The sequence below is a fragment of the Lissotriton vulgaris genome, chromosome 4_1 (assembly GCF_964263255.1).
Source record: "Lissotriton vulgaris chromosome 4_1, aLisVul1.2, whole genome shotgun sequence".
Lineage (NCBI taxonomy): Eukaryota > Metazoa > Chordata > Amphibia > Caudata > Salamandridae > Lissotriton > Lissotriton vulgaris.
Window position 1 is genome coordinate 1,356,880,501 of NC_141691.1, and position 23,702 is coordinate 1,356,904,202.

General features: G+C 42.8%; 1 protein-coding gene across 1 annotated transcript in view; it reads left to right on the top strand.

The window, feature by feature from the left end:
- The window catches only part of DLGAP1 (DLG associated protein 1), a 621,409-nt gene that overhangs the window by 583,676 nt on the left and 14,031 nt on the right, over nucleotides 1-23,702 (top strand). Inside the window, exons 8-9 of the mRNA XM_086965589.1 lie at nucleotides 5,056-5,147; nucleotides 14,875-15,027. Of these exons, the coding sequence (XP_086821715.1) occupies nucleotides 5,056-5,147; nucleotides 14,875-15,027 (245 nt within the window). The remainder of the gene's footprint in view (nucleotides 1-5,055; nucleotides 5,148-14,874; nucleotides 15,028-23,702) is intronic.

Genomic DNA, 23,702 nt, shown 5'->3' on the forward strand with positions numbered 1-23,702 from the left:
GAAGCACAATTGCTAATATTAACCATACTACCATTAATAATCCTGTACATATTAACCACATTCTATACCATTTTCTAAAAATAGCACATTTTGACTTTTGTACATCATTAGTAGGCATTTTTTTTTCAACACACTATTTTACTCACAGTCCTTTTCACCTCTATAATGTTCTTTCAACTCCTTTTGCACTTAATAAAATGTCTTTAATATCAACGCTCAAGTCTGTTCTTATCTCTTTTCTTTATATCCTTCTCTTTTGTTTCCCAGTTTACATAATCTTTTGTCCTTTATTACTCTTTTACTCACTTTGGTAATTCAGATTTTCTTGACTGCTGTTGATTTCCTCTATTGAAGGCAATGCAACATATATTCACTCAGGTGACTTATACTTTTGATTTGGTCTCCTTACTCTTTTTGGCCTTTGCAAAGTCTCTTAACTTTCTTTCAACAACTCCTTTCGACTTGTTATCTCATTTACTTGTTCTTCTTTATTTTTGGCTTTGTTGATCTGCTTACATTTTAATCCATCATTTACTTTAGGCCAATTGTCTCCTTTATGTGGTTTCTAACTTTCAGGCTCTATATTTTCACATTCCAACCTCCAAGTTCTTTTTCTTGAGCTTCTCCTTAATTGTGCTTCATCATCACTGTCAGTAGACTCAGTTTAAAACTTGTTATCACTTCCTCTTATTTTGAATTTTATAATGTCTGTTTCATCCACCGAATCTGTGTTCTCTCTTATCAGTGCAGTTCCTCTGTTAGGAACTTCTCCATAGCTGGTACTTGGAAGTCCACCTTTATCGTGAGATCTTTTCCTTCTCACCAGTTTCGAGATTTACATTCCTGCTTCAAGAGCTTTCAAACTTTCCTTTAAAATGTATCTTGTTACCAGTTTTCTCTTTACTTTGATCAATGTCCAAACTGGTACTGGGCCTTACCAGATCTCGACTTTCAGGTCGATCTTCAGAATCTGGTACTTCAATTATTTCACTTTCTCCTTTAGATGCTGAACTAGTATCTGATTTTTCCAGATGTCGACGAACAGGTCGAGCTACAAGATCTGGATTTTGATCTGGTTCACCTTCAGAATCAGAGTCAGTAGTGCTTTCTGTGTCCTCTGTTTGCGGATATTGGGTTCAGGCACGCACATCGTATGACTCGCATGCACCCATCTCTTCACTCCAGCACACTTGACTGCAGTGGTGCTAACCAGGATAACTTTCCTCGGCTTCTCCCAGTGAGGAACTAGACAGTTTCTTCTCCTGTGCACCTTTATCCGAACCCAATCTCCAGGGACTAGATCATGAGCTGGATATTTCTCTTTTGTGCTTGCATCAATTCCAACCTGTTGGAATACAGAAGTCACCACAACAGACATGTTCTTGCAGTAATCCAGTATGATATCATCATTTATAGCCAACAGTTTATCAACTGGTACAAGTGCTTGTCTCATTACTCTTCCTATTAGTATTTCATGAGGACTTAATCCTGTCTTTCTATCAGGTGTACTCCTCAGGGTCATCAGAACAAGTGGCAAAGCATCAGGCCATTTCAGTCCAGTGGCCAGTAACATTTTTGCTATTCTGTTCTTTATTGTTCCATTTACTTGTTCAACTACCCCAGAAGCCTCTGGTCTGTAAACACAATGTAATTTCTGACGAATTTCCAGTGATTAACAAATCATCTGAATAAGTTAATTCTGGAAATGTGTGCCACGATTTGACTCAATTGTTACTGGGAAACCGAAACGTGGAATGATTTCTCTTAATAAGAGATTTGCAACACTCACTCCATTATTCCTTCTGGTAGGGAAGGCCTCCACCCACCGTGAGAACAAACAAATGATTACAAGTACATATCTGAGTCGATTGCAGGGTGGCAGTTCAATGAAGTCTAACTGCATCCTAGTAAAAGGACCTCCCTCCCATCCTATGGTTCCCAAACTCACTACAGTTTTTCTTCTTGGGTTCAATTGTTGACATACCAAACATCGCTGACAAAGGCTCTCAGCGATCATCCTAAACTTGGGATTATACCACGTCTGTCTAAACATGCGTATCATCGCGTCTCTACCTATGTGTGCTTGACTATGATACATTCGGGCCATGTTAGAGATCATGCTATCAGTCATTACTGGTCTTTCATCTTTGTAAACCCAAATTTCATCTTCCTCTCTTAGTCTACAACCTACCTTTAACCAGATGTCTTTTTCTTCCTCACTTGCTACTTCCTGCATTTGTTTTACTTCATGCCAGGTCTCAACCACTGTTGTTAGCATCAAAGGACTTGACACATGTTCTTCTTTCCTGCCCTGATTGATAGAAGCAACATTTTTAGCACAATATTTAGCAATGGAGTCAACAAAACAATTGCCTCCAGTGATGTAGTCATCTCCATTTTTGTGAGCTGCACACTTTACAACAACAATTTTCTCAGTCAACTGAATTGCATCAATCAACATTTTCACAACTTCAGCATTTCTAATGGGGGATCCTGCAGAGGGTAAATAACCTCTTTGGGGCCACAGTTGTCCATAATCATGGACAATCCCAAAGCCATACTGTCTGTCAATCACTATGGTTACTCAAATTTCTTATCCCAGTTCACATGCTCGAATCAAAGCAATCAGCTCTGCTACTTGAGCAGAACGAATCCCTTTCAAACAAGATACTTCTAGGACATCTGCCACTGTACATACAGCATATGCAGCACTCAAAACACCTTCATCCGTTCTCAAACATGAACCATCCACAAACATTACATAGTCAGATTCAGCCAGTGGTTCATCCCTAATGTCAGGTCTTGGTTTAGTACAATACTCAAGTACATCCAGACACTTGTGATCAATTTCATCTTTCACTTCCACATCCAAAGTGTCATGTAACAATGTAGAAGGATTCACATTTACACATCTTGCCACTGTCACATTGTCTGCACCCAGAATTACCTTCTCATATTTAGTCACCCTGTTGTTTGTTAAGAATTGAGTCTTGGTTCTAGTAAGGAGAACTTCAACCGAGTGTGGTACATACACCTTCACTGGGTATCCCATCACTATACCTTCACTCTGCTCCAGGCTTACACTTGTAGCAGCAGCTGCTTTCAGACATCCTGGCAATGCTTTAGCAACTGAATCCAACACTGCCGAAAAATAGGCAATGGCCTTCTAATTTTTCCATGTCTCTGAATTAGAACTGATAATGCACATCCCTCTCGTTCACTGCAATATGGTTAAGATTCTTTCTCATAATCAGGCATAACTAGTGCTGGTGCTTCACACAGACTGGTCTTTAACTGTTCAAATGCTGCCATTTCTGTCTTGTTTAGCACTATGGGGTCTTTCACATCTCCTGAGGTCAGTCTCTGTAAAGGCTTTGCAATCAATGAAAACCCACTGATCCATTGTCGACAGTACCCTACCATTCCTGGGAACATTCTCACCTGTTTCTGCAGCTTGGGGAGCTTCATTCTTTGAATAATTCTGATTCTTTCTATGGTAACTTGTCTTTTTTCTTTCCCAATCTTGTGACCTAGGTACTGTACTTCCTTCTGGCAAAATTGTAATTTTGATGGAGACACCTTGTGTCCTCCTCTGCCAAATGATTCAGCAATGCAATTGTATCAGAAACACATGCATCTTTGGTTCTTGATGCAACCAGTAGGTCATCAATGTACTGAACCAACACAGAGTATCCTGGCATATCTAGACTCTCTAGTGACCTCTTTAGCAACTGATTAAAAATGGAAGGACTCTCAGTATACCCTTGAGGAATTCGGCACCATGCCAAAATACACTCTCCAAACCGAAATGCAAATATTGGTTGGCTGTCAGGGTGTAATGGAACTCTAAAAAACGCATGACATAAATCAATAACTGTATACCATTCTGCATCATGTGGAATTTGATGTAATTTGATTGGTACAATGGGACAACGATTTAGTTTTTTTTCTCAAATCCTTAGTTTCAACAATCATGCATAGCTCTGTTTACCTAAAAAGCATCATTGCACTATATTTGCACTATATTAGTATGACGAATTCTCATGATTAATGTATTACGATTGTCAACACAAGCAAATTAGTATCCCACGTGTACTCTTCTGTGAGTCGTTTTCTTTTCGTTGGTTAATTCAGCTACGTGTTTTAGTTATGAGAAACAGATTTCACGAGGGGTACACAAACATTTTTGTCACTCCCTCGCTCCATCACAGTCTCTACATGATTTAAACCCTATATTTTTGGCGTGAACATGTTCCTTGAAAACTGGAAAAGTTGAGAGAAAAATTTCTGTCAAGTTGACAGGATTTGAAGGTTTGGACTGGCATTGGAAGGCAGGAAAGAAAGGAACTAATGTCAGCGCATGGCGGTGGTGCAGCTATAATGGCCCTATGTCACATCAGAGGTGGGCCGAACCCATCTCAGAGCTGCATGAAACTCCCCATTGATGCACGAGGGAGTGCTATCAAAATTCTGTGGGTCCAGTCTGGCACCTGGGGAAATTCATAAGGTGAGGAATCTGTGGTTAGAAGTCTCTATAAGAAGTGTTGCTTTTGATGCTACACTAATTCCACTTGCAGTTCTTTTCCTTCCTTTTAACATTTTGTTAGGAGTTTCAACTTCTATAAAAGACTCCGACTTTAGAGCATGGTGAACTGCAAACCGGGTTCAAATCTAAGCCTCAACTCAACATTCTGTGATTTTGCACAAATCAAATAGTCTTCCTGTGCTTAAGGAGCAATAACATTGAAATGTAGTCGGATTCTGCTATAAATCACTCCTATGTCCTTGGGCCAGGTTCACACTATTAAAAAACGAGAGGGACTATACATTAAAGCAGTTGGTTTATTTGAAATGGCTTGGTGTAGATCAAAAAAAGATTGTGACGATTATAAAATTGTAACAGCATGTTTTTAAAAATAAATGAAGCTACCTATTTTACGACAGTGGCAGCTCAAGAGGTGGTTGCCCAAGGTTTATGCCAAACCACTTTTAGTTGTCCCGCTTTGTTCACTTGTTTAACAATATATTTTTCTTGTCTTTCTTCCTTTCTCTCAGTTCTAGGGAAGATTCGCAGTGCTGTAGGTTGCGCTGAACTTCTCATGGCCCAGAAGTTCCACCAGTTCAGGGAACTGTGCGATGAAAATCTGGTAAGTAACATTCACTTTTGTGCTAGTAGTAAAATCCCTCTACCTTCTCATAATCCTCCTTACAGGACCAATGAAGCTAGATGGAGTTTTCTGGGTAGCCTCAGGGTAGGGGGATCACTGAGACTATCTGGATACTGGTTAAGATGTGGGAGTAGCTGCATGTTGAATTGAACTTGTGTGGTATGTATTCTTCTCTTTCAGGAGGCAAGTATTCCATTAGCAAAGAGTGCTAGTAACACTGGGGTGAATGGGTGATAGGGGGTGGTATGTGCTATATTTAAATTAGGCAGCTCCTCTACCTCTAGGACTATCTGACTGCAGCTAGCCGGGTGATCTGTGGTAGTGGTATCCAAGCTTGCCAAATTTGTCTTCCTAAAATAGGTTTTTAGCTTTTCTGGAATCCTGGGGTGGCTACGCTGGAGCCCTAACTCGAGGAATATTAGTACGCTCCTCTTTCCATGCTCTTATGAGTACATGCATCTGTGAAAGGCTGAAGAAAGGGAAGGCTAGCGATGTCCAGTTGTGGCAAAAGAGGTTACTGTAAGTTTTTTCAAGAATCTCTGGAAAAAACAAAACTTCCAGATCCCCGCCTCATGTTCAACAGACTGGCTGGATGAGCAGCAAAAGAGTGTAAAATATAACACACTGCCTCAAATACATAGGTTGTTCTGGATTTTTTCATGCCAGCACCATAGTCGCTTTTTCACGCTTTAATCTGCTCTGCAGCCCAAGGAGTGCTACTAAGGAATAGCTCATTGCAATGATTCATTCTGTGGGCAAAGATATATGATGGCAGAAGAATTCACTGTATGATTGTATTATTCCCTTCATTTTTCAGTCTATTACCACAGACAAGGGAGCAGTTACACAGTAACACTTACCAACTGGAAAATCACAGAAATAGCCCAACTTCCCTTAGAGTCCACCTGTACCTGCCACCACGTCACTCCACAGTTTTGGTTAGGAGTGCAGCCCCTCAACACCCAACCCCAGATGTGTGCACATGCTTTTACGGCAATCAGCAAAGGTGAGTCAAGCCGCAGGCCTGCACGTGGTGAATCCTAAGCTTGAAAACTGCAAGAATGCGCCTCGGATCTCCAGCATTTACTTACACCTGCGTGCTCCCTTCTTGGGGACACGGAAGGTGCTGAGCTCTAGGTGCCTGATCTATTGCCCGTTGGCATGTCGGCACCTGGTAGGAGAAGAATGGTAGACTTACTTTATTTTTCCAAATCCTCCATGACCATCTGTCAGCACTTGCCATTCCAGTCAGAGCAGGCGCAGCAAATGCTTTTAGAGGCACATCGCGAAAGGAGGGTTAATAAATATGGGAGGTCCAGGTCAATCACTAGGCCAAGTAAGCCAGTATTGTCTGTAAACCAAACGAATGGACCAGTGAATAGGATTGTAGTGATTTCATGCACACAAGGGGTCCTTCAGAGGAATAAACTCAACCCAATTGATTAGGCTACATATGGCACATCTACTAGAAGCTAAAACACAATGAGGAGGAAGGGAGAATAAGGGTAGTGGCCGAATAGAGCTGCGACCCCTCCTTTCCGTAACTAGAGCTGTATCCCCATTAATGTAGTTATGTATCATGAAGTTCAAAACACTCAACCAGAACTAGAAATGGCCAAGAAAAAGTGAATGTATACAGAGCTAAGCTTAGTGAGAAAAATATAATACTTGACACAAAAGCTGCATTTTATTTCAAAATTAAAGTATTTTCACCTGCTGCCCACCATGTATGTTGTTGTGTTCTTTAAATTAGTGTTGTAATTCTCACTCAGATGAAAAAATATCACTCTCCAAAAGCAGTTTACTGACCTAGGGTTATATTCCGATACAGTTCCTATGTTGTTACATAGAGAATCAAGAGAGAATCTCAGGGGGAGGAGCTACGACACCAACCAAGATGGCTGCATAGTCTCCCGGCTCCGCTGACCTCCGTCCTACGCTTCACTATCCTGTTGATAATCCTGCTCACCTGAACCGGATCCGTGTGGGTGATCCGTCCCACACTCCAGTGGTGTAATCCCGGAGCTTTTCCGCCGTCGTGGAGCGAAGATACGTCGAAGAACGTACTGAGGCCTAACCCACCTGGGAAGCCGGGATCTCTAGTGCTGGCCCTGCCGGGTCCGAGCTGAACAACAACGGGCTGCTGAATGCGGTTGGGCCCGGTCTCTGGTTCACTCGAACTTTTTTCTCGATTGTTTTGCTACCATCAGCTGCCTGGTGCCCTATAGCATGTGAGGCGACGAGTGACGCGCGGTACTGTATTGTGAGGGTCCCTGACCGGGGATCCGGCATTCACATCGCCGATTCCCCCGGGTCGGTACCACTGCTCACTTACCGCCGTTCCCTCCCAGCTTATTCCTGCTCCGCCTAACCTTGCCCCGGAGAAGGCGCCTCTCCGTGGGGACCACCATGCCTGAGGACAGAATAAGTTTAACGGAGCGGGTTCGACCTGGCCCGTCTTTGTTGGCGGTGCTGGAGGCACTTATGGCGCTTCGGGGCACTATCAAAGCCCGGACTCGCGACTTGTTGTCCGCGATGGATGAAGTCACAGGCTCGAGACCGGACCCTGACTCGACGCTTATGACCCGGCGGCCAGCCCACTTTGCAATGGATGCTTCGGAGGTGTATTTAGACCCGGCGGTGGAAACAGTGTTTGCCCCTATTGTGGTGGATTTACCGGACTGGAATGTGCCTGGACACCCAACTGAACCGTTGAAACCTTCGATTCTGCACCCTTCAGAACATTTACATGTCCCCACTAAGGAATCATCTACTTTGTACTGTATGCTGTTTTGGACTGTGTCGATTTCCCTCCTCCACCGGTCTTTCAAGATGGCGGATGGGACGAAGCTCGGCCTCGGAGATGGGGAGGGGCGACAGTGGTACCAGCAACCTACATCTATGCGCTCCTGTTCTGCCGACTTATGTGACATTGTGTGTAAAGGACTTCCCTTAATTACCGATCTCGGTACATTTGATCGAAGGGGCCAGGGTTGAGATTCTTGTCTGGGTTTCTCGTTGTGGAATTATGGTTGACGGGATTTATTTACTGTCCTAACGGATTCCGGGGCAGGGTTGGCTATGTTGGGGGAAGGAGACCGGGAGTCCGTAGTATTATGCCCTCCTCCGATTTTCCCTCTCGAGTGGGGTTTCTTTTCCTTTCTTTTCTTTCCCTTTCTTCTATATTTCGGGCTCTGGTTGCTGGGCGACAGGCATGCTGCGTGGGGGGTGGCCGTAGTCATTTGCAGGGGTGCAGGGTGGGGGGCGTGGGGGTGGGTATTTCGTTTTTTATCTTTGTTCTATGGCCTCTTTTTCTTCTTCTCTTCTCTAACCTTTCTTTCCTTTTCTTTGCCGGGTTAGTGTAGTGGGTTCGGCTTTCTTTGCATCCTCATCTCTACACCTGTGCCTTGACCTCCCCGGGGCCTTGGTGCTGGGGGGCGGACAATAATGACGGTGTGGATATTAATAATGTGCTGTTTATCCTGATGTCGCATGTCTAAACGCCGTTGATCCATGGTAGCGAACTTGGTATGGACACATCGTTTTTCTGTTCGCCCCCATTTTTGTGGTCCGAGACACTGTACGATACCTGATCCTTTCTATTTTATATTGAAAAATGAAAACCTCCTATCCTGTTGTCGCTGTGCTTGGTAATTTGAGTTACTATGCTCCCCAGGGACAATTGCACTGGAACTGATTGTGATATTGTACTGAACTGCTTAGCGGCCAGCCCTGGGGGTTGTAGGCCCAGGTTTGTATATGAGTGCAAATGTTAAATAAAGGTTTTCCAAAAAAAAACAAAGAAAAAAAAAGAGAGAATCTCAGATTCACACGGCTCATCTTGAATTATATGTCAAGTTCCATTTGAAGATGATGGTAATGGCTTTAAATTTCTGCCATTACTAATCTGTTTTAGATTTCCATTTTCACATGAACATCTCAAATATGCTGCTGGCACCTCCATATTGTCTCCGATGCGGAGTATGGGTGATACCAGCTTCTTCAATTCAGATATGCTACAGGAAATATGTACTAAATATCAGGAAAGATGACTCGGAGACAGTCATCTTTTATCTTTTATCTCGTGTTTAATAATCTTTCTTGCAAATGTTAATCTACTCTAGGGAGAATCTACCTCCCAGCATGCTGCCCCTGGGCTGCTCTGCCATAGAATGGCTACTTGACTGTTTCCCTTCCAGCTTGATGGACGTTTTGTCGTGTGGGTTCTACGGCTCATCAATTTTAACTACAAGACATCTCCCTCTACTTGACAAAGACCTGCCATTCCTCAATAAGTAGAGTCTTTTACATTAGTTCTGAGGTTTTGTGATCCTGGTTGCCATTGGTCATCTCAGTCTATGTAGAGATGGTCGGGTAATTAAGTCCCAATGTTGGTGTATCTTTTTCAAGATAACGGATATCCACATTATCTGTTGCCACCACTAACTTTTTGAAATGAAAATTGTTTCAGGCCAACTGACATCCTTTGGTCTTGGCCATGGCCATAGATTCTTTCTGGGCAACTACATGTAAAGAAGTCTTCTCGTATCGAGGGTCAGATTTCTTCCCTTTCTTCTCAACAAACAAGGACCCGATCTCCTTTTTGAATTCTTGAATACTGTGCTTCTCTTTCTCTTGCCCGTTCTTTACATGAAACAATATGGATTAACTCTAGATGGTGCTTGTGATTCATGGGTATGTAACGCTGCCTCCTATGTTCAATCAGGCTAGATAAGATCATTTATCTCGGTTGCTTTCAAAGTCAACATAGAAAATGATCATACAACACACTGTAAAATTTATCATAGAATTGTATTTTAATTTAAAAAATCCAGGAACAACAAAAAGTTTGCAAGTGTTACATATATTTCAGGTGCTCGGGGCTTAAGCTATTAAATAAGTGAGAACGACAAGGTCAATTAAAAAACAATGCATAAACAAGTTTGTCCGAAGAACTTTTTTTTTTTGATGGGGAGCCATTGTAATTACAGAAGAGCATGTTCAAATATCACTACGTGATTATAGGATGATAGAGCGATTTGTAAAATTGTCAATGTTTTGACTAGCCCATGTATCACACACTTGGTCTTCAGTGGTGACACGTCATTCAGGAAGCAACCTAAGGTGGATGCAATTATAATGCAGTGCCAGACTAAAAATGAGGAGTCGTATTGCTTGGTTCAAAAGTAGGAATGACTTATTGCATTGTACCATTCATATAGTGCTTACTATCCCTTTATGGGGCACTGAAGCACTTGCCTATGGGGGTAGCATGGTGCACTGTGTACAGTGTGTACTAAGAAGGATGTCGGTTTTCTTTTGATCTTATGTGAGAAGTGTTTCCACGTCGTGCGTGATGATCACAGAGGTGCGGTTATCATGTTATGGGACACAGTGCCCAGTAGTATGGTGGATGATGACGTGTGAGAGACAGACACCCAGTTTTATGGTTTTCAGTGTTTTGGCATCTTTAAACCGCTCTACAGATTCTTTTATGGTTACTGCGCCATCTGAGATTTAGTGTATTGCTGTTGTCCTGAGCTAGCATAGTTGGCGTGAGAGAGAGAACTGAAGGGATCAGCTGGATTTGGCATTTTATTATCATCCCATATCTGAGTGTCTTTTTGAGATGTAAAGAAGCGGTCAGATTGTATCGATATTTGGGACCTGCAGTGGTGGACTATACTAAAGTCTTTTGAATTGTTCAGCAATGTGTGACAGATCTTTTCTGTTATTCCATGCATGTTCATTTGGTGATCTTTGGTTTTGTGACTCTACAGTGCTGGTGATGAACAAACCTCATAGCAGATATGTATTATGTGAATTTAAGAGGCATACGTTTGAATTTCCTGCTGACAGCTGCGTATTATGGTCTAAGTCACAGGTACTCATAGTACGGCCCGGTAAGCCTTCCTTGACGGCCCGCGGACCTTGCAGACATCGTACCCGTGCATTTAAAAAAAAAAAAATGTAATAGTGTCTTCAAACACTGCTGGTTGCTGCAGCGCGAGACTAAGAGACTCTGTTGCTCTGTGGGGGCCGATCGCCGGGTGATTCCAGTGATAGCCACAGTGGAGCTGCAGGGGCCAAAGAAGAGGTGAAATTAAACAAAGCCTCATTAACATGCAAATGGTCTTTTTAAAGACCTGTGAAGTGCTCGGGTGCGGCTGTGTGTGTGTGTGTCTGTATATATATATATATATATATATATATATATATATGTATATATATATATGAAGAGAGAGAGAGAGAGAGAGATGTGTGTATGCCGGGTCTGGTGGCTCAGTGTACGAAGGCGTCCGCTGCAGGGACCTGTGATCAACCTTATGGTCACAGTTTTGTTTGTTGCTCTAGCCCCGCCCCCTCCCCACTGACCCCGCCCCCACTGGTGCGGCCCTCGGACATAAACCGCACTGTAAATTTGGCCCCCGAGAGAAAGTTTGGGAGTACCCATGGTCTAGTATTACTGTGGACCATAACTGTTATATATGCAACTACATAACTATATAATGCTAAGGCCAACCATAGGTCAGCCCTCCTTAGCTTACCTGCATATCGAAAGCAGTTTGAGTTATTTCCAATTTGTGGGTTATAAGCTGAGGATTGCGCTTGAGGGTGCTACCATTTTCTGGGTTTTTTTGCTAGGAGGTGGATGGTGCAGCTATCTAGGAAATAGCCATGTTTTCAACAGTCTCCGAAAGTGTATACGCTCCTTGGTGCTTCTAATGTTGGCTGGTAGTGCTTTTCAAAGCTTGGTGATTTGCCTGAGAAAGTAATGCCTTCTACAGAATCTTATGATAAGGTGGTATGATGATAAGTTGTGCAAGCCTGGAGCACAGGGTTCTGTTTGTTTTGTATTCCTTGAATTTAACTTGTACAGCTGTCCTTCTCTTTGGAAAGTTCTGTGGACAAAGCAGAGTGCCTTGAACATTGCCCTACTAGCTAAATGCCAGTGAAGCGATTGCAAGACTGGAGTCATGCATTCTCTTATGTGAATGCGGAGAAGAAGCCTTGGAGCAGTATTTTTGATTCGAACTATTTTGTGTATGATGAATACGAGTGCACTATGGTGTAGGCTTTTGGCATACTCAAGCTTGCAGGTTACAAGGGTGAGGATGGCTTGTAGTTTCCATTGGAATGCAAGATATGGGAAGATGCGATGTAGCGTTTTCTTTGTGTAGAGAGCACTCTTTGTGACATTGTTAATATGCAGTATTAAGGATCAGTCTAAATCCATGGTGAGTCCTAGCCTTTTAACTTCTCTTGATGTTAGAGTAGCTTCAAGCTCTTTAGGCCATATGGCAGAAGGCTGGTCCTTTTTCCATTGTCCACAGGTCATAATTTGTCATTCCGATATTGAGCTTTGGATGGTTATTTATCATATATGTGTTTAACCCCTTGCATGCTGATGACGAACCCCAGCCGTCATGCACTACGGTGCTCGTGTGCTGATGACGGCTGGGGTTCGTCATGGCCCGCCCCTGTTCATTTGTTTACAGTACAGGGGCGGAAACGGGCCAGCAGTGAAGGGGTTAAGGCATAAAGGCAGTCGTCAAGTTGTGAATTGTAGGGGTCTTTGGTGTTATTCATTTAAAAAAGGATTTGGGTGTTGTCTGCTTAGTTGTAACAGGCGATAATTCAATCAGATTTGCTAAGGGGGTTAAAGGCAGATGTTGAATAATAGAGGGGATATGATGAACCTCTGAGGAACACCACAGTGTTGTGTGTGAGGAGGTGACGTGAAAGGTAGTAGGTCTGCTACACTGTGTCTATGAGATAAGAATCATTCAATTTTAGAGCATTTTCAAGGATTCAGCGATCGTGAAGTCTTTGTAGGAGTCCGTTTGTTAGAGGCCTCTACTATGTTGGGTCGGATAGGACAAGCTTTTTCTTCCGGAGGTGAGGTCTAATATAGGAGGTTTTAAGCTCAGGTGGGAATGAACGAAGTTCCAGGGATTTATTGAGTAGGCATCTGACTAGCTCTCCTGCAGTGGTTGAGCGAAGGATATCTTTAACGTTTTGGAGGTGATCCTGATGGTTTGGAAGTAGTGATAATATTGAGGAAATCTTTTGTGACAGGGTATTACAAGTATGTATTGATGGATGATTATTGTTGTCCCATTCTATGGTGGTTAGGTCATGTGTTGTTGTGGTGTTGTCTGTGCTCTCCTTATGGTCATTTTCAATATTTTGAATTTTTTAGATCAGTTCATTAGATATTTTGTCAGAGAAGTCTTCTGATCATGGTGTTTCTGTGTTTTGGCACTTTGGATTGCAGAATTCTGTTAGAATTGTATGGAGTTCTTCAGAAGGGCAGTTTGCTGCAGTTATGCAAGTGGAGTAGTGGTGTTTTTTTGGGGTTCTGATAGCTCAAAGAGCATGAAGGAATTTCTCTCACCCAACTAACCTCCTGGCTGATGGCCTTCCCAAAACACTAGGTTCAGAAACCAGTTCATCAGTTCTCCCTGCATGGTGCTTCACAAACATCTCTGTCGATGACAGTGTTTATCACTAACCTCAGCTCAGTTGTGCGGATTAGAAGTTCCAATGGGAATCAGGATTAACATAATTAAATTAACTCGGCTCTACTCCAGGTATGTGCTCAGTGAGGTGAGAGCGAATGCTAAACAATGTTCAGAGCTTCAATAGTGAGATTTCCCAAGTTGCTCTTGCCTCCTGTTAATAATAGAGGGTGTACAGTCCTCAAGAAGAGAAAAGTTGCCTGGGGCTCCAGCTGTGACAATATGGAGAAAGTATTGTTCTTAGGCCTACAAGGCTTGCCCTAACAGTGAGATCTGTTGATAGTCAAAGGTCAAAGCTTGCCTTTGTGTTCAGTATCCAGACATATACCTTAGTACATTTAAGTGATATTTCCTTAATAGAAGACACAGTGAAATTGTGTTTTGGTTTGCTTAGTTAACACAGGAGTTGCTGACTTGGCTGACAGAGTGGCTGGTCATATACAAGGATGAAAGTGTTGTGCTGCCATTTATGGGAGCAGGGGTGTGCTTAATGCTTTGATGTTGTCAATGTCTTTGCACCTGTCGTAGACCTAGTATTTATGACATAAATGTCAGTTTGCCAAATTCATCTTGTAATGCCGGGCAGATTCGTCTCAGAGCTTTGTTCTAATTTTTGAGTGATACTACATATCCTACAGTAGTACAGTGACTGTAATTCTGTGTTGCATCTGAAATATCAATGTAATAGTAACTTGTGATAGCTGTTGACCAGATTAAGTTTTTATAATATTTCTGCCGCATTAATTTAATCAGTTATGTAGTTTTTGTGTGCACTGTGTCATTGTGTTTTGATTGCAGTCTTGGGTAGGCGCATATTTACACAGAGTCGGGTACTTCCTTCTTCAATCTTTTTCAGCACAACCACAATTGGGGATTACCACAGAGTCAGCCTTGTGATTTACTAGTGATATCAGCTGTTGGCAGTTGCTGTTTTTAAAGCTGCCATTTTGTGATTTGACAGAACTTTCTTTGATTTTTTAGCGTTTAAGCCCCAGGAACTGTTTAGAAACTACTTGTATAAGCAACATATAGACCTTTTGTACAGTGCGGAAATTCGCCTTATTGCTTTTCCTCTGTGAAAACAGTAGTCATTCAGCCCAGCAGGGTCCATCCGTAATATGAATGTTTGCCCTTGCTATTGGAGAATCACCCTATGCATTTCATGGGCACTGTTTACCTTGCAGAATCCCAACGCCCACCCGAGGCCCACTTCGCAAGATTTGGCAGGTTTCTGGGATATGCTGCAACTCTCCATTGAAAACATCAGTATGAAATTTGACGAACTTCACCAGTTAAAAGCCAACAATTGGAAACAGATGGATCCGCTCGATAAGAAGGTATGATGCTACATATATGGTAATCCTTGTGTCTCTATATTGCTTTCAATGATTATATTCGGGCGGAATAGACATGCATATCAAAGGTGGGCATCTGCAGCTCTTCTGTACCAGTGGAATACTGATCCTAGCATTGTTAGACTGTGCATGGTTCAGAGCCTGAAAACTGCTGTTCGCAATAACAAGTAAAGACTGTGAAGCCATATGTTGCCTCTTCATGCTGGAAAATCTGCAGTCTTCCTGAAGTCTTCTCCATTTCTAAATCTGCTTTGGTTTGGCAACCAGCTTAGTTTCGACTTCTGAAACAGGAAGAACTGGAAAAAGCATTGGCTATGCTTACCCTCAATATGTTCCCGTTCTGGGGCCTAAGGCCTCCTTCTACACACTGAAGTGGGCAGCACTAATCAGGGCACAAGTCCTATTAAAAGAAGAGGAGGGACTGACCAAGTTAAGCAGTATGCAAGTGACCTTATGACAAGTGCCATCACAGCACATGACGTCATATTGCATGACATTGTATGTGGAATCACTGGAAGTAACCTCACTGGAAGTGACATCACAAGAAGTGACATCAGATATTACGACCTCACACATAGTTTATCAGGTACATCATGAGTATATATAAGCGCATTATGAAATGTAACAAATGATATTTGGGGTCGGGGTTGTGCCAAAAAAGTGGCGCTATCCTGACGCAAAATCTGGGCCTCAACTAATACATTTTGTTTTTTTTTAAAACTCTGCCACAAAAAAAAATTGACTACAAAGAGAAGCATGGTAGTAGATCTGTTCTGCTTAACTGGTTGCCAAGTCTGTATTTTAAAATATATTATTGGGTTAAGGCATCTGCTACAGAGGTGCCCAGTAAATCTCAGGGAATAACAATAATGGCGAGATTACTCTGGAAGTTAACACATTTGTTGGAGAAATCTGTGTTTTGTGTAGTCACAGATTTGAATCAAAGTAGTATAGAAGATTAAAGTGTCTGCTGCAAAGCACATCATGTAACATGCAGATGACAGATTTCTATTTTATGTAGCTAGGTAAGTGGATTACTTCTTTGAACACAGATCCTTTTGTTACTTGCAGTTCATAAATTGTAATCCTCCTAATAGACCACAGTGAGCTATGAAGGTCATGTGACTCCTGCTCCTTGCATTCCTCATTGTCTCATGTAACACATATTGTACATTGATTTGCACACTTACATGATTTATTGTCAATGGATAACGTGTGCTACATAAAGCGCTCTAACACCCTCCTTTGGGATGAGTAGCGCCATAAAAGAAATAAAATAGTGCTATTTAAATTATTTCTGTAAATATGGGTACAAACCAAGACATCTGACATTCTTACAGTGCATGCACTTGCATACAGAGACTGAACAAAGTAAAAAGCATGCATTTCCTAGGTACCTGTGATGAGCTAAGCTGTGTGCTTTTGTTTCCATTTGCATCTAAGTGTGAAGTTCCAGGTAGCCTCCAGTCAGGATACTCGATCAAAAAGACAGCTGATGGCCCCTTAACTTCGGCCAGCTGGAGGTGAAAAGGAAGCATTTGCAACGCAATAAGTCTCGTTTTACTGAATGTTTGAACTATTAGCGTTGCAAATAATAATGCAACTCCAATAGCTCAAACTTTCAGTAAAGCGAGACCTATTGCATTGCAAATACCTGTTTGTTATTGGGGATGGTTAGGGCAAGTAAACACAACAAGGACAGTGAGAGAAGGAAGGGAGAGGGAGAGGGCAAGGAAGCACAGGAAGTGGAAAACGAAGGAAGTGGGCAAGCCACACAGAGAACGGGAGGGCAGGCCGCCGCATTTGATAAAAGCTTACTCTGTGCTGAAAACTGAAGCACGGCATCCTTTTAAGTTTTATGGCATGCACTAAAAGCACCGGCCTCCTGAAGCTGCTGTAGAGTAATGCAGCACAGGTGCTGTGTGGGGCTGCATATAAAATAAGCGGGAGCCATTGCTATGCACTCGGACAGCATGTTGTGAAAGGCATTAATTAAATAGTGCTGCCTAACTACTAATGAAAGCTAGAGAGTAAGGACACATGTAATAGGCCCTTTCCTCATAGGGGATAACAACAGATGAGCGTGAGGTACTAAGGAGGGACTAGTAAGCCTATTCATGAATCAAAAGCCATCATGTACAAAAGAAAGGAAGAAGAGGCAATTGTAGAGATGGTCGAACAATGGGCGGAGCTTCAAGTCCATACCTGAATACAGCATGTCTGGAACAGACAGCGCAAACTCTGCCTAAGCAAGACCTAAATAAGCCACCACACTACCTGCACGTTGCTGCTGGGAATGGAAAGCAGTCATACAGGCACTGCTGAACATGTCCCGGGGTCTGGAACTTACACTGAGGAAAGTTCAACATATTTCTGTGGGCGCTAACTACTTGGCAGGCTGGACGGTGTCCATCTTGTGAAAATAGTGGGTGGACACTGAGTACTCCAGACTCGTGCCCTGGCACTAATGCTGCCGCTTACTAAAAAGGATGACTGAGATCACAGGTGCCTCAGAGATATGGTTTTGTCCTGAAAACCATGGCTCCTATTCACAAGGCCATTTGTGTATGTAATTTCAACTTATATTTCACGTTTTTTGAATTGTCTAGCATTATATAAAGCTACAAAATAAATAAACATGGTTTCCCAGTACAAAAATATCTATGCATATGCACTTCTATTCATGTGAGCAAATCTCTCAGACGCAGGCACCGTGCTTTTCAGGGCATGAACCCTCTGGAAATTGTTGAAATATCCCCAAAGATCTTTGTTAACAAGTTTAATTGCATTTCAAAATTGCATATCAACATGCATAGGTTCATTTACACTTCCAAAATGCTTTCACAATATTCATAAATGCAACCCACAAAAGTATTTTAGGAGCTCTCATGAGAACCTGCGACTGCTACAGCTTTCCAGGAATTCTTTTCTTGACTTAAAAAAATTGAAAATTTACTCCAAACAATGGAGGAAGCCTGTGTGAATACATTTACAGTTTATTTTGTGTGTGTGGGGGGTGGTAAATTGGGCCCAAATAATATTGCCTGCCTTTCCTAACCTTAGAGAGCTGGCTACAATCATTTTGAATCTACAAGCGTGTCCATAACTACAGGTGTACCATTAACTTCCTTAACTGTACAGTACAGATGCTTGCATGGTTGACTGCATCACTTGTACCTCACTGCCGGGCACCATTCTGTAATTTAACTGTAGCCATGCAGACATGAGCTTGAATCATGCTGTTCGGCACGGGGTGGAGGCGGCTTTATCATGTTTTCCTGGAATCTAATTAATAGCTGATACCTGCTGTATCATCTTGCCCACTTGTATGAGAACACTGCCAATCTGAAGCTGCTGAGCTGGTGGAAGAGCAGCTTTAGACATTGACAGGGACACCAGGTGAGGAGAACCCTGGGGCCCAGCACACTGGGAAATTTCTGCTGCAGGTAGAAACTCCGGGCTCGATTCACAGAACTAACTTAAGACAAAATCTTAAACTTACTAACATTTTGGTATTCAAAGAAGGCACTTACTCATTTTGGTATTCACAGAAGGCACTTACTCATTTTGGTATTCACAGAAGGCACTTGCTCATTTTGGTATTCACAGAAGGCACTTACTCATCAATGAGTAAGTGCCTTCTGTGAATACCAAAATGGTAGCAAGTTTAGGATTTTGTCTTACGTTAGTTCTGTGAATCAGGCCCTCCCTGTGGTCGGACAACTAAAAGGACGCAGGCCTTGAGGCAGAACTCAGGGGGCAAGCAGACAAGTTGGGCAATGCCAGTTCAAAGGGCCTTGTCACAGGCAGGGTAGGTTGGTAGCTGGCAAGTAAATTCATGGGGCCCCTACAGCTTGTGCACCACCTACTCAGATACTGTCTGTGAGCTGTGGTGACAGTGAGATTGAAGACTAGGACAGGTGAATCGTAAATACCCTTATAACGAGAGAAGAATTTAGGATAATAAAAATACTAGGGAATGTAGTAAAAGTTAAGGTAAGCAATTTCAAAAACAATGGTAACATAGAAAGAATAAGGTGTGACATCATCTGAAAGAGGAGCAAGAAAAGAGGATGGATTGGAGATGATTGTTCAAAGGCTTTGGCCAACGTTTCAATCACCTGGACATTTGCATTCTGATATTTGGTTGTTTTGCTGCTGCACAAGTGACATTAATGAGAAATTGTAAATAAGGGGAGCCTCTGGGTTTGTCATAAATTTCTAAATGCTTTGTACCATACACAAGGCACACCACTATGAGTCAAACAGACTTTTCAGAAATTCAAACAAAAGACATAAACTGGGAGGACATAACTAAGTCCAATGCCGGAAATTCTGGAACACCCTCTATGCAACACTAATAACAGTGCCTTACCATCCTTTGCATGCGAAGCTTGTCACCTTTCATTCAAGTACACCTTTGATTAATTTCAAATGAGACACCAAAAGAAAGCCAACAGTAACCACAGATCACCAGATTGTCGAGAGTGGTGCCTCCTTACATGTCCAGCCATCTTGAGCCTGCATCTGGGTCTCTTCAGAGTTGTTCTGCAAGTATCCAGTTGTGGGTACAATTGGAGCCTTCATCCAGCGTGGCCCTATGGGGCATCAGATTTTGTTTTTGTTTTATGTGTTGGCTCTGGGCACTGAATCTGAGTATGATGTATATACTAGGCATGTATGCACAACACACAGTGTTTAATGCTATGCACCATCAGGGGCTGTATTACACATAGTGCCTAGGGTCGGTACAGGTTTTTGTGACTGCTTTGTGCACCCTGGGCACTATGGTATTACAGAAGGAGCCGCAGATGCTTGTGCAGCCCCTTCTGTAATACTGAAAGCACTAGCGCACATGTTGCACCAGCTCTATCTTGAGAGGGTGCTCCCTCACTTACATTGGGTGTGGCCCCTTGCAAATCAGAGAATTATTTAATCTTTGCGTTCACACCATATTATGGAAGCTGACGAAGAGCCAAACAGGCCCTTAGGAGGTGCACTGATAGTGCACCATAAAAAGGTGGCACACCAGATGGTTTACCACCGAACAACAGCAAGGAACTCTTCAACATCTTCAAGGTGTTCGCCCAACCCACCAGCGAGTCTACTGACAACCCTCCCTCACAAGACCTCTGTGACAAAATCAGCACCTTTTCCCACCACAAAATCAAGAGCATCTACAACAACTTCGACGAAGACAACCAACACACTGAACCCTCACTAACCACCCTGACACCTAGAAACCATCGATTGACAACTGGACAGCCCTCACCACCGAAGGCACTCTGAAGACAATGAAGTTAATCCACTCAGGGGCCCCCACGGACCCCTGCCACATCTTCAACAGAGTCGCCGACACCATAGCATACATACTCCGCCACACCATCAACCGCACCTTCGATGAAGACAACCAACACACTGAACCCTCACCAACCACCCCGACACCTGGAAACCAGCGATGGACAACTGGACAGCCCTCACCACTGAAGACACACTGAAGACAATGAAGTCAATCCACTCAGGGGCTCCCACGGACCCCTGCCCCACCACATCGTCAACAGAGCCGCCAACACCAATGCATCCATGCTCCTCCACACCATCAACCGCACCCCGGCGGCGGCCTCATTCACCGACGACTGGAAACACGCCGAGGACAACCCCCTCCTGAAAAAACCCACTGCGGACTCCCCTGACCTCAAAAACTACAGACCCATCTCTCTGCTCCCGTTCACAGTGAAAGTCATCAAGAAAGCCATCAACAGCCAGCTCGCCACCTTCATCGAAGAGGACAACATTCTTGACTCCTCCCAATCCGGCTTCAGAAAAAACCACAGTACGGAAACCGCCCTCCTCGCTGCAACAGACAACATCCGCACATTACTGGGCAAAAGAGAAACAGTAGCCCTCATCCTCCTTGACCTCTCAGCGGCGTTCAACACAGTTTCTCATCACACCCTAATATGCAGATTCCAAGACGCAGGAATTCAGGACAAGGCCGCCAACCCCCACGGACCACACACGCAACCTGGGAATCATCCTGGACTCCGAGCTCAAAATGGACCACCAGATCATCTCTGTCTCGTCTTCCTGCTTCCACACCCTCCACCTCCTTCATAAGACGTTCAAATGATCCCCCTTGAACACAGAAAGGCCGTCACTCATGCCCTGGTCACAAGCAGACTCAACTACGGCAATGCAACCCGTAATAAACAAAAACCTTACCCGCAAGCTACAGAACATCCAGAATGCCGCCGCAAGACTGATCCTCAACCTGCCAAAACACTGCCACATCTCCCAGCACCTGGGCACACTCCACTGGCTCCCCGTCGAAGCAAGAATCACCTTCAAGATACACACCCATGCACACAAGGCCCTCCATGGCACCGAACCAGCATACCTGAACAGCCAACTCAAATTCCATGCAACCCAAAGAACCATACGAGCAGCCCAGCTCTCCTACGCAGTGGTCCCCCGCACAAGAAAGACAAGATCGGAAGGCTGCTTCTTCTAAACGGTGTCAGAAATACAGCGTCCTAGTGTTGAATTCCGTGAAATTCGGAATCGGTAAATGACATGTAGGAAGGACTTCAAAGAGTGCTTCTGTGTTTTAAGGATTTGTTATTTACCACCAACTATTAGTTGGTGGTAAATAACGAATACCTCTGTAAATGCAAATCAGTGCATTCACACCTGTGCAATGTGACAGACATACATGCCCTTAGGGCATGTATGTGTGCCACATGTGCACACAAGCACTATTCAGGGGTGCAACAGGGTGTCAAAGTGACACCCTGCCACCCTTGACTCTTTCGCTATTTTACCGAATCGGCAATTACCGATTCAGTATTTTTTACCGAATTATTATCTACATAGCATTTACTGATTCGAAAATACCGAATCAGTAAAATTCGGTATTTTCGAATCGGTACATGTCAATTACCTACATCTAGCCCATAATGTTTTAGGTTACCCATGAAATGATTTTCACAGATAGCTCTTTGTGAAGAGCAAGTCTTTCTTGGAAATATTTTATCACCATGTGTGCCTTTCAAAAAAGGGTTTGTACATTCTACAATGCTATTGTGCTGCCAAATTTACCTTCTACCTTTAGAAGTGCTCTCTAGGCGGCCTGTTTGATGCATTTGCGAGGCTATGGTTGGTACAAACACAGGTTGTATCCAAACATTTCTAGTTTGGGGTAGTCTGGTGGAGTCAAAGAAAATATCTATTTTGTGTGTGCTATGAATAACTCCTTGTTTTGGTTTGAGAGAATTACAGTCTCTCTGTGAGCACTGCAGAGTCTGGAGAAACTGCAATATACCATTGATTGGATCTGGATTTAAAAAAATGCAAAGCTGTGCCAGCATAATGCTTATTTAGAATGGTCCACATCACCTCACATTTCCAGCATGAAGAGTTGAGCAATTGGCTTCACAAGTTTCACTTTTTCGACTTGCAATCTATCTATTTCAAAGTGGAGGTGCAGCACTTCTTTACACTTTCTTTGTTGCCTGTCAGTGGTACAAAAACACATTTCACAGGTAAGGGTGAAATTCTAATTTTCTTTCATGCTACGTTAATCGCATAATGTTTTCACCTGCACATACTGCTGAGTTATGCTTTCTCTTTATATTTTTGTCAAAAGCTATCTTGAAATATAAGAGGGGAAATGTCTTTTGTGAATGACAGTTTGGGAAAACTACCTATTAGTTCTTGATTTCTCTGTTAAATGAAAACAAATCCACATTTGCACCATATTATTGTATAAAGCACAATTTCAATTTACTTGCACATTCTAGGAGGTGTTACCAAGAAAATTAAGGAAGCACAGAAAACACCATTGAACCTGGTAATCACCTCACAAATACAGGAGCAAATACAGGAAAGGAGCCTTTCTCAACCTCCACTTCCACAAATAAACAGCCACAAAAAAGAGTCCCAAGGTGCAATGATTGCTATACAATACACTGATTTGGGGAGAGTCGGGTGAAGAGGAGAACAAGGCCCCCGGTTCACTTCTCAGGAACTGTCTTCACAAAATGCCTTAGAAGTAAACATTCATTTTGTTGGTAGGGTGGGCACGGCGTGGAATGGCATTTTAATAATTTGACTTCCATAAGAGTCGATCAGGGAATGTTCGGTAGAGACCATGCACATAAGACTCTGACGCAGAGTACTAAACTTCTCAAAGTATGTTTTTTTTGCCCAGCGTTATATATACTTCTGTGGAAAAGAAACATACAAAATGCTTACTTTTAACACCCTGGTAGTTCTGCTCATATTCTAAAGGGAACAGAAGGATAATAAGCAGAATATGCAACATTTTCAAGGTAGCTGAACGGTAATATAAGATAAGCTATAAGAGATGTGTACTTTACAGGTGGTAAAAACAAAATCGCTGCAACAAGTGGCGAATTCATTGGGAGATAGGCAGTTAGTGGTGAATTAGCTATTTCTGTACAAAAGCTAGCACTGTAACTTTGTAACATCTATTGCCATTGGCACTATAGCACTTAAAACACCTGACCATAACCACTGTGTAGTGGAATAACAATAAACAAGGTTTAAAATAAACCAGGGCACGCCCCCTAAAAATCAAGTTAATAAGCACAAACAAAAATGACAAAACTACCTATTTAAAGAAACCAAGGTCATAA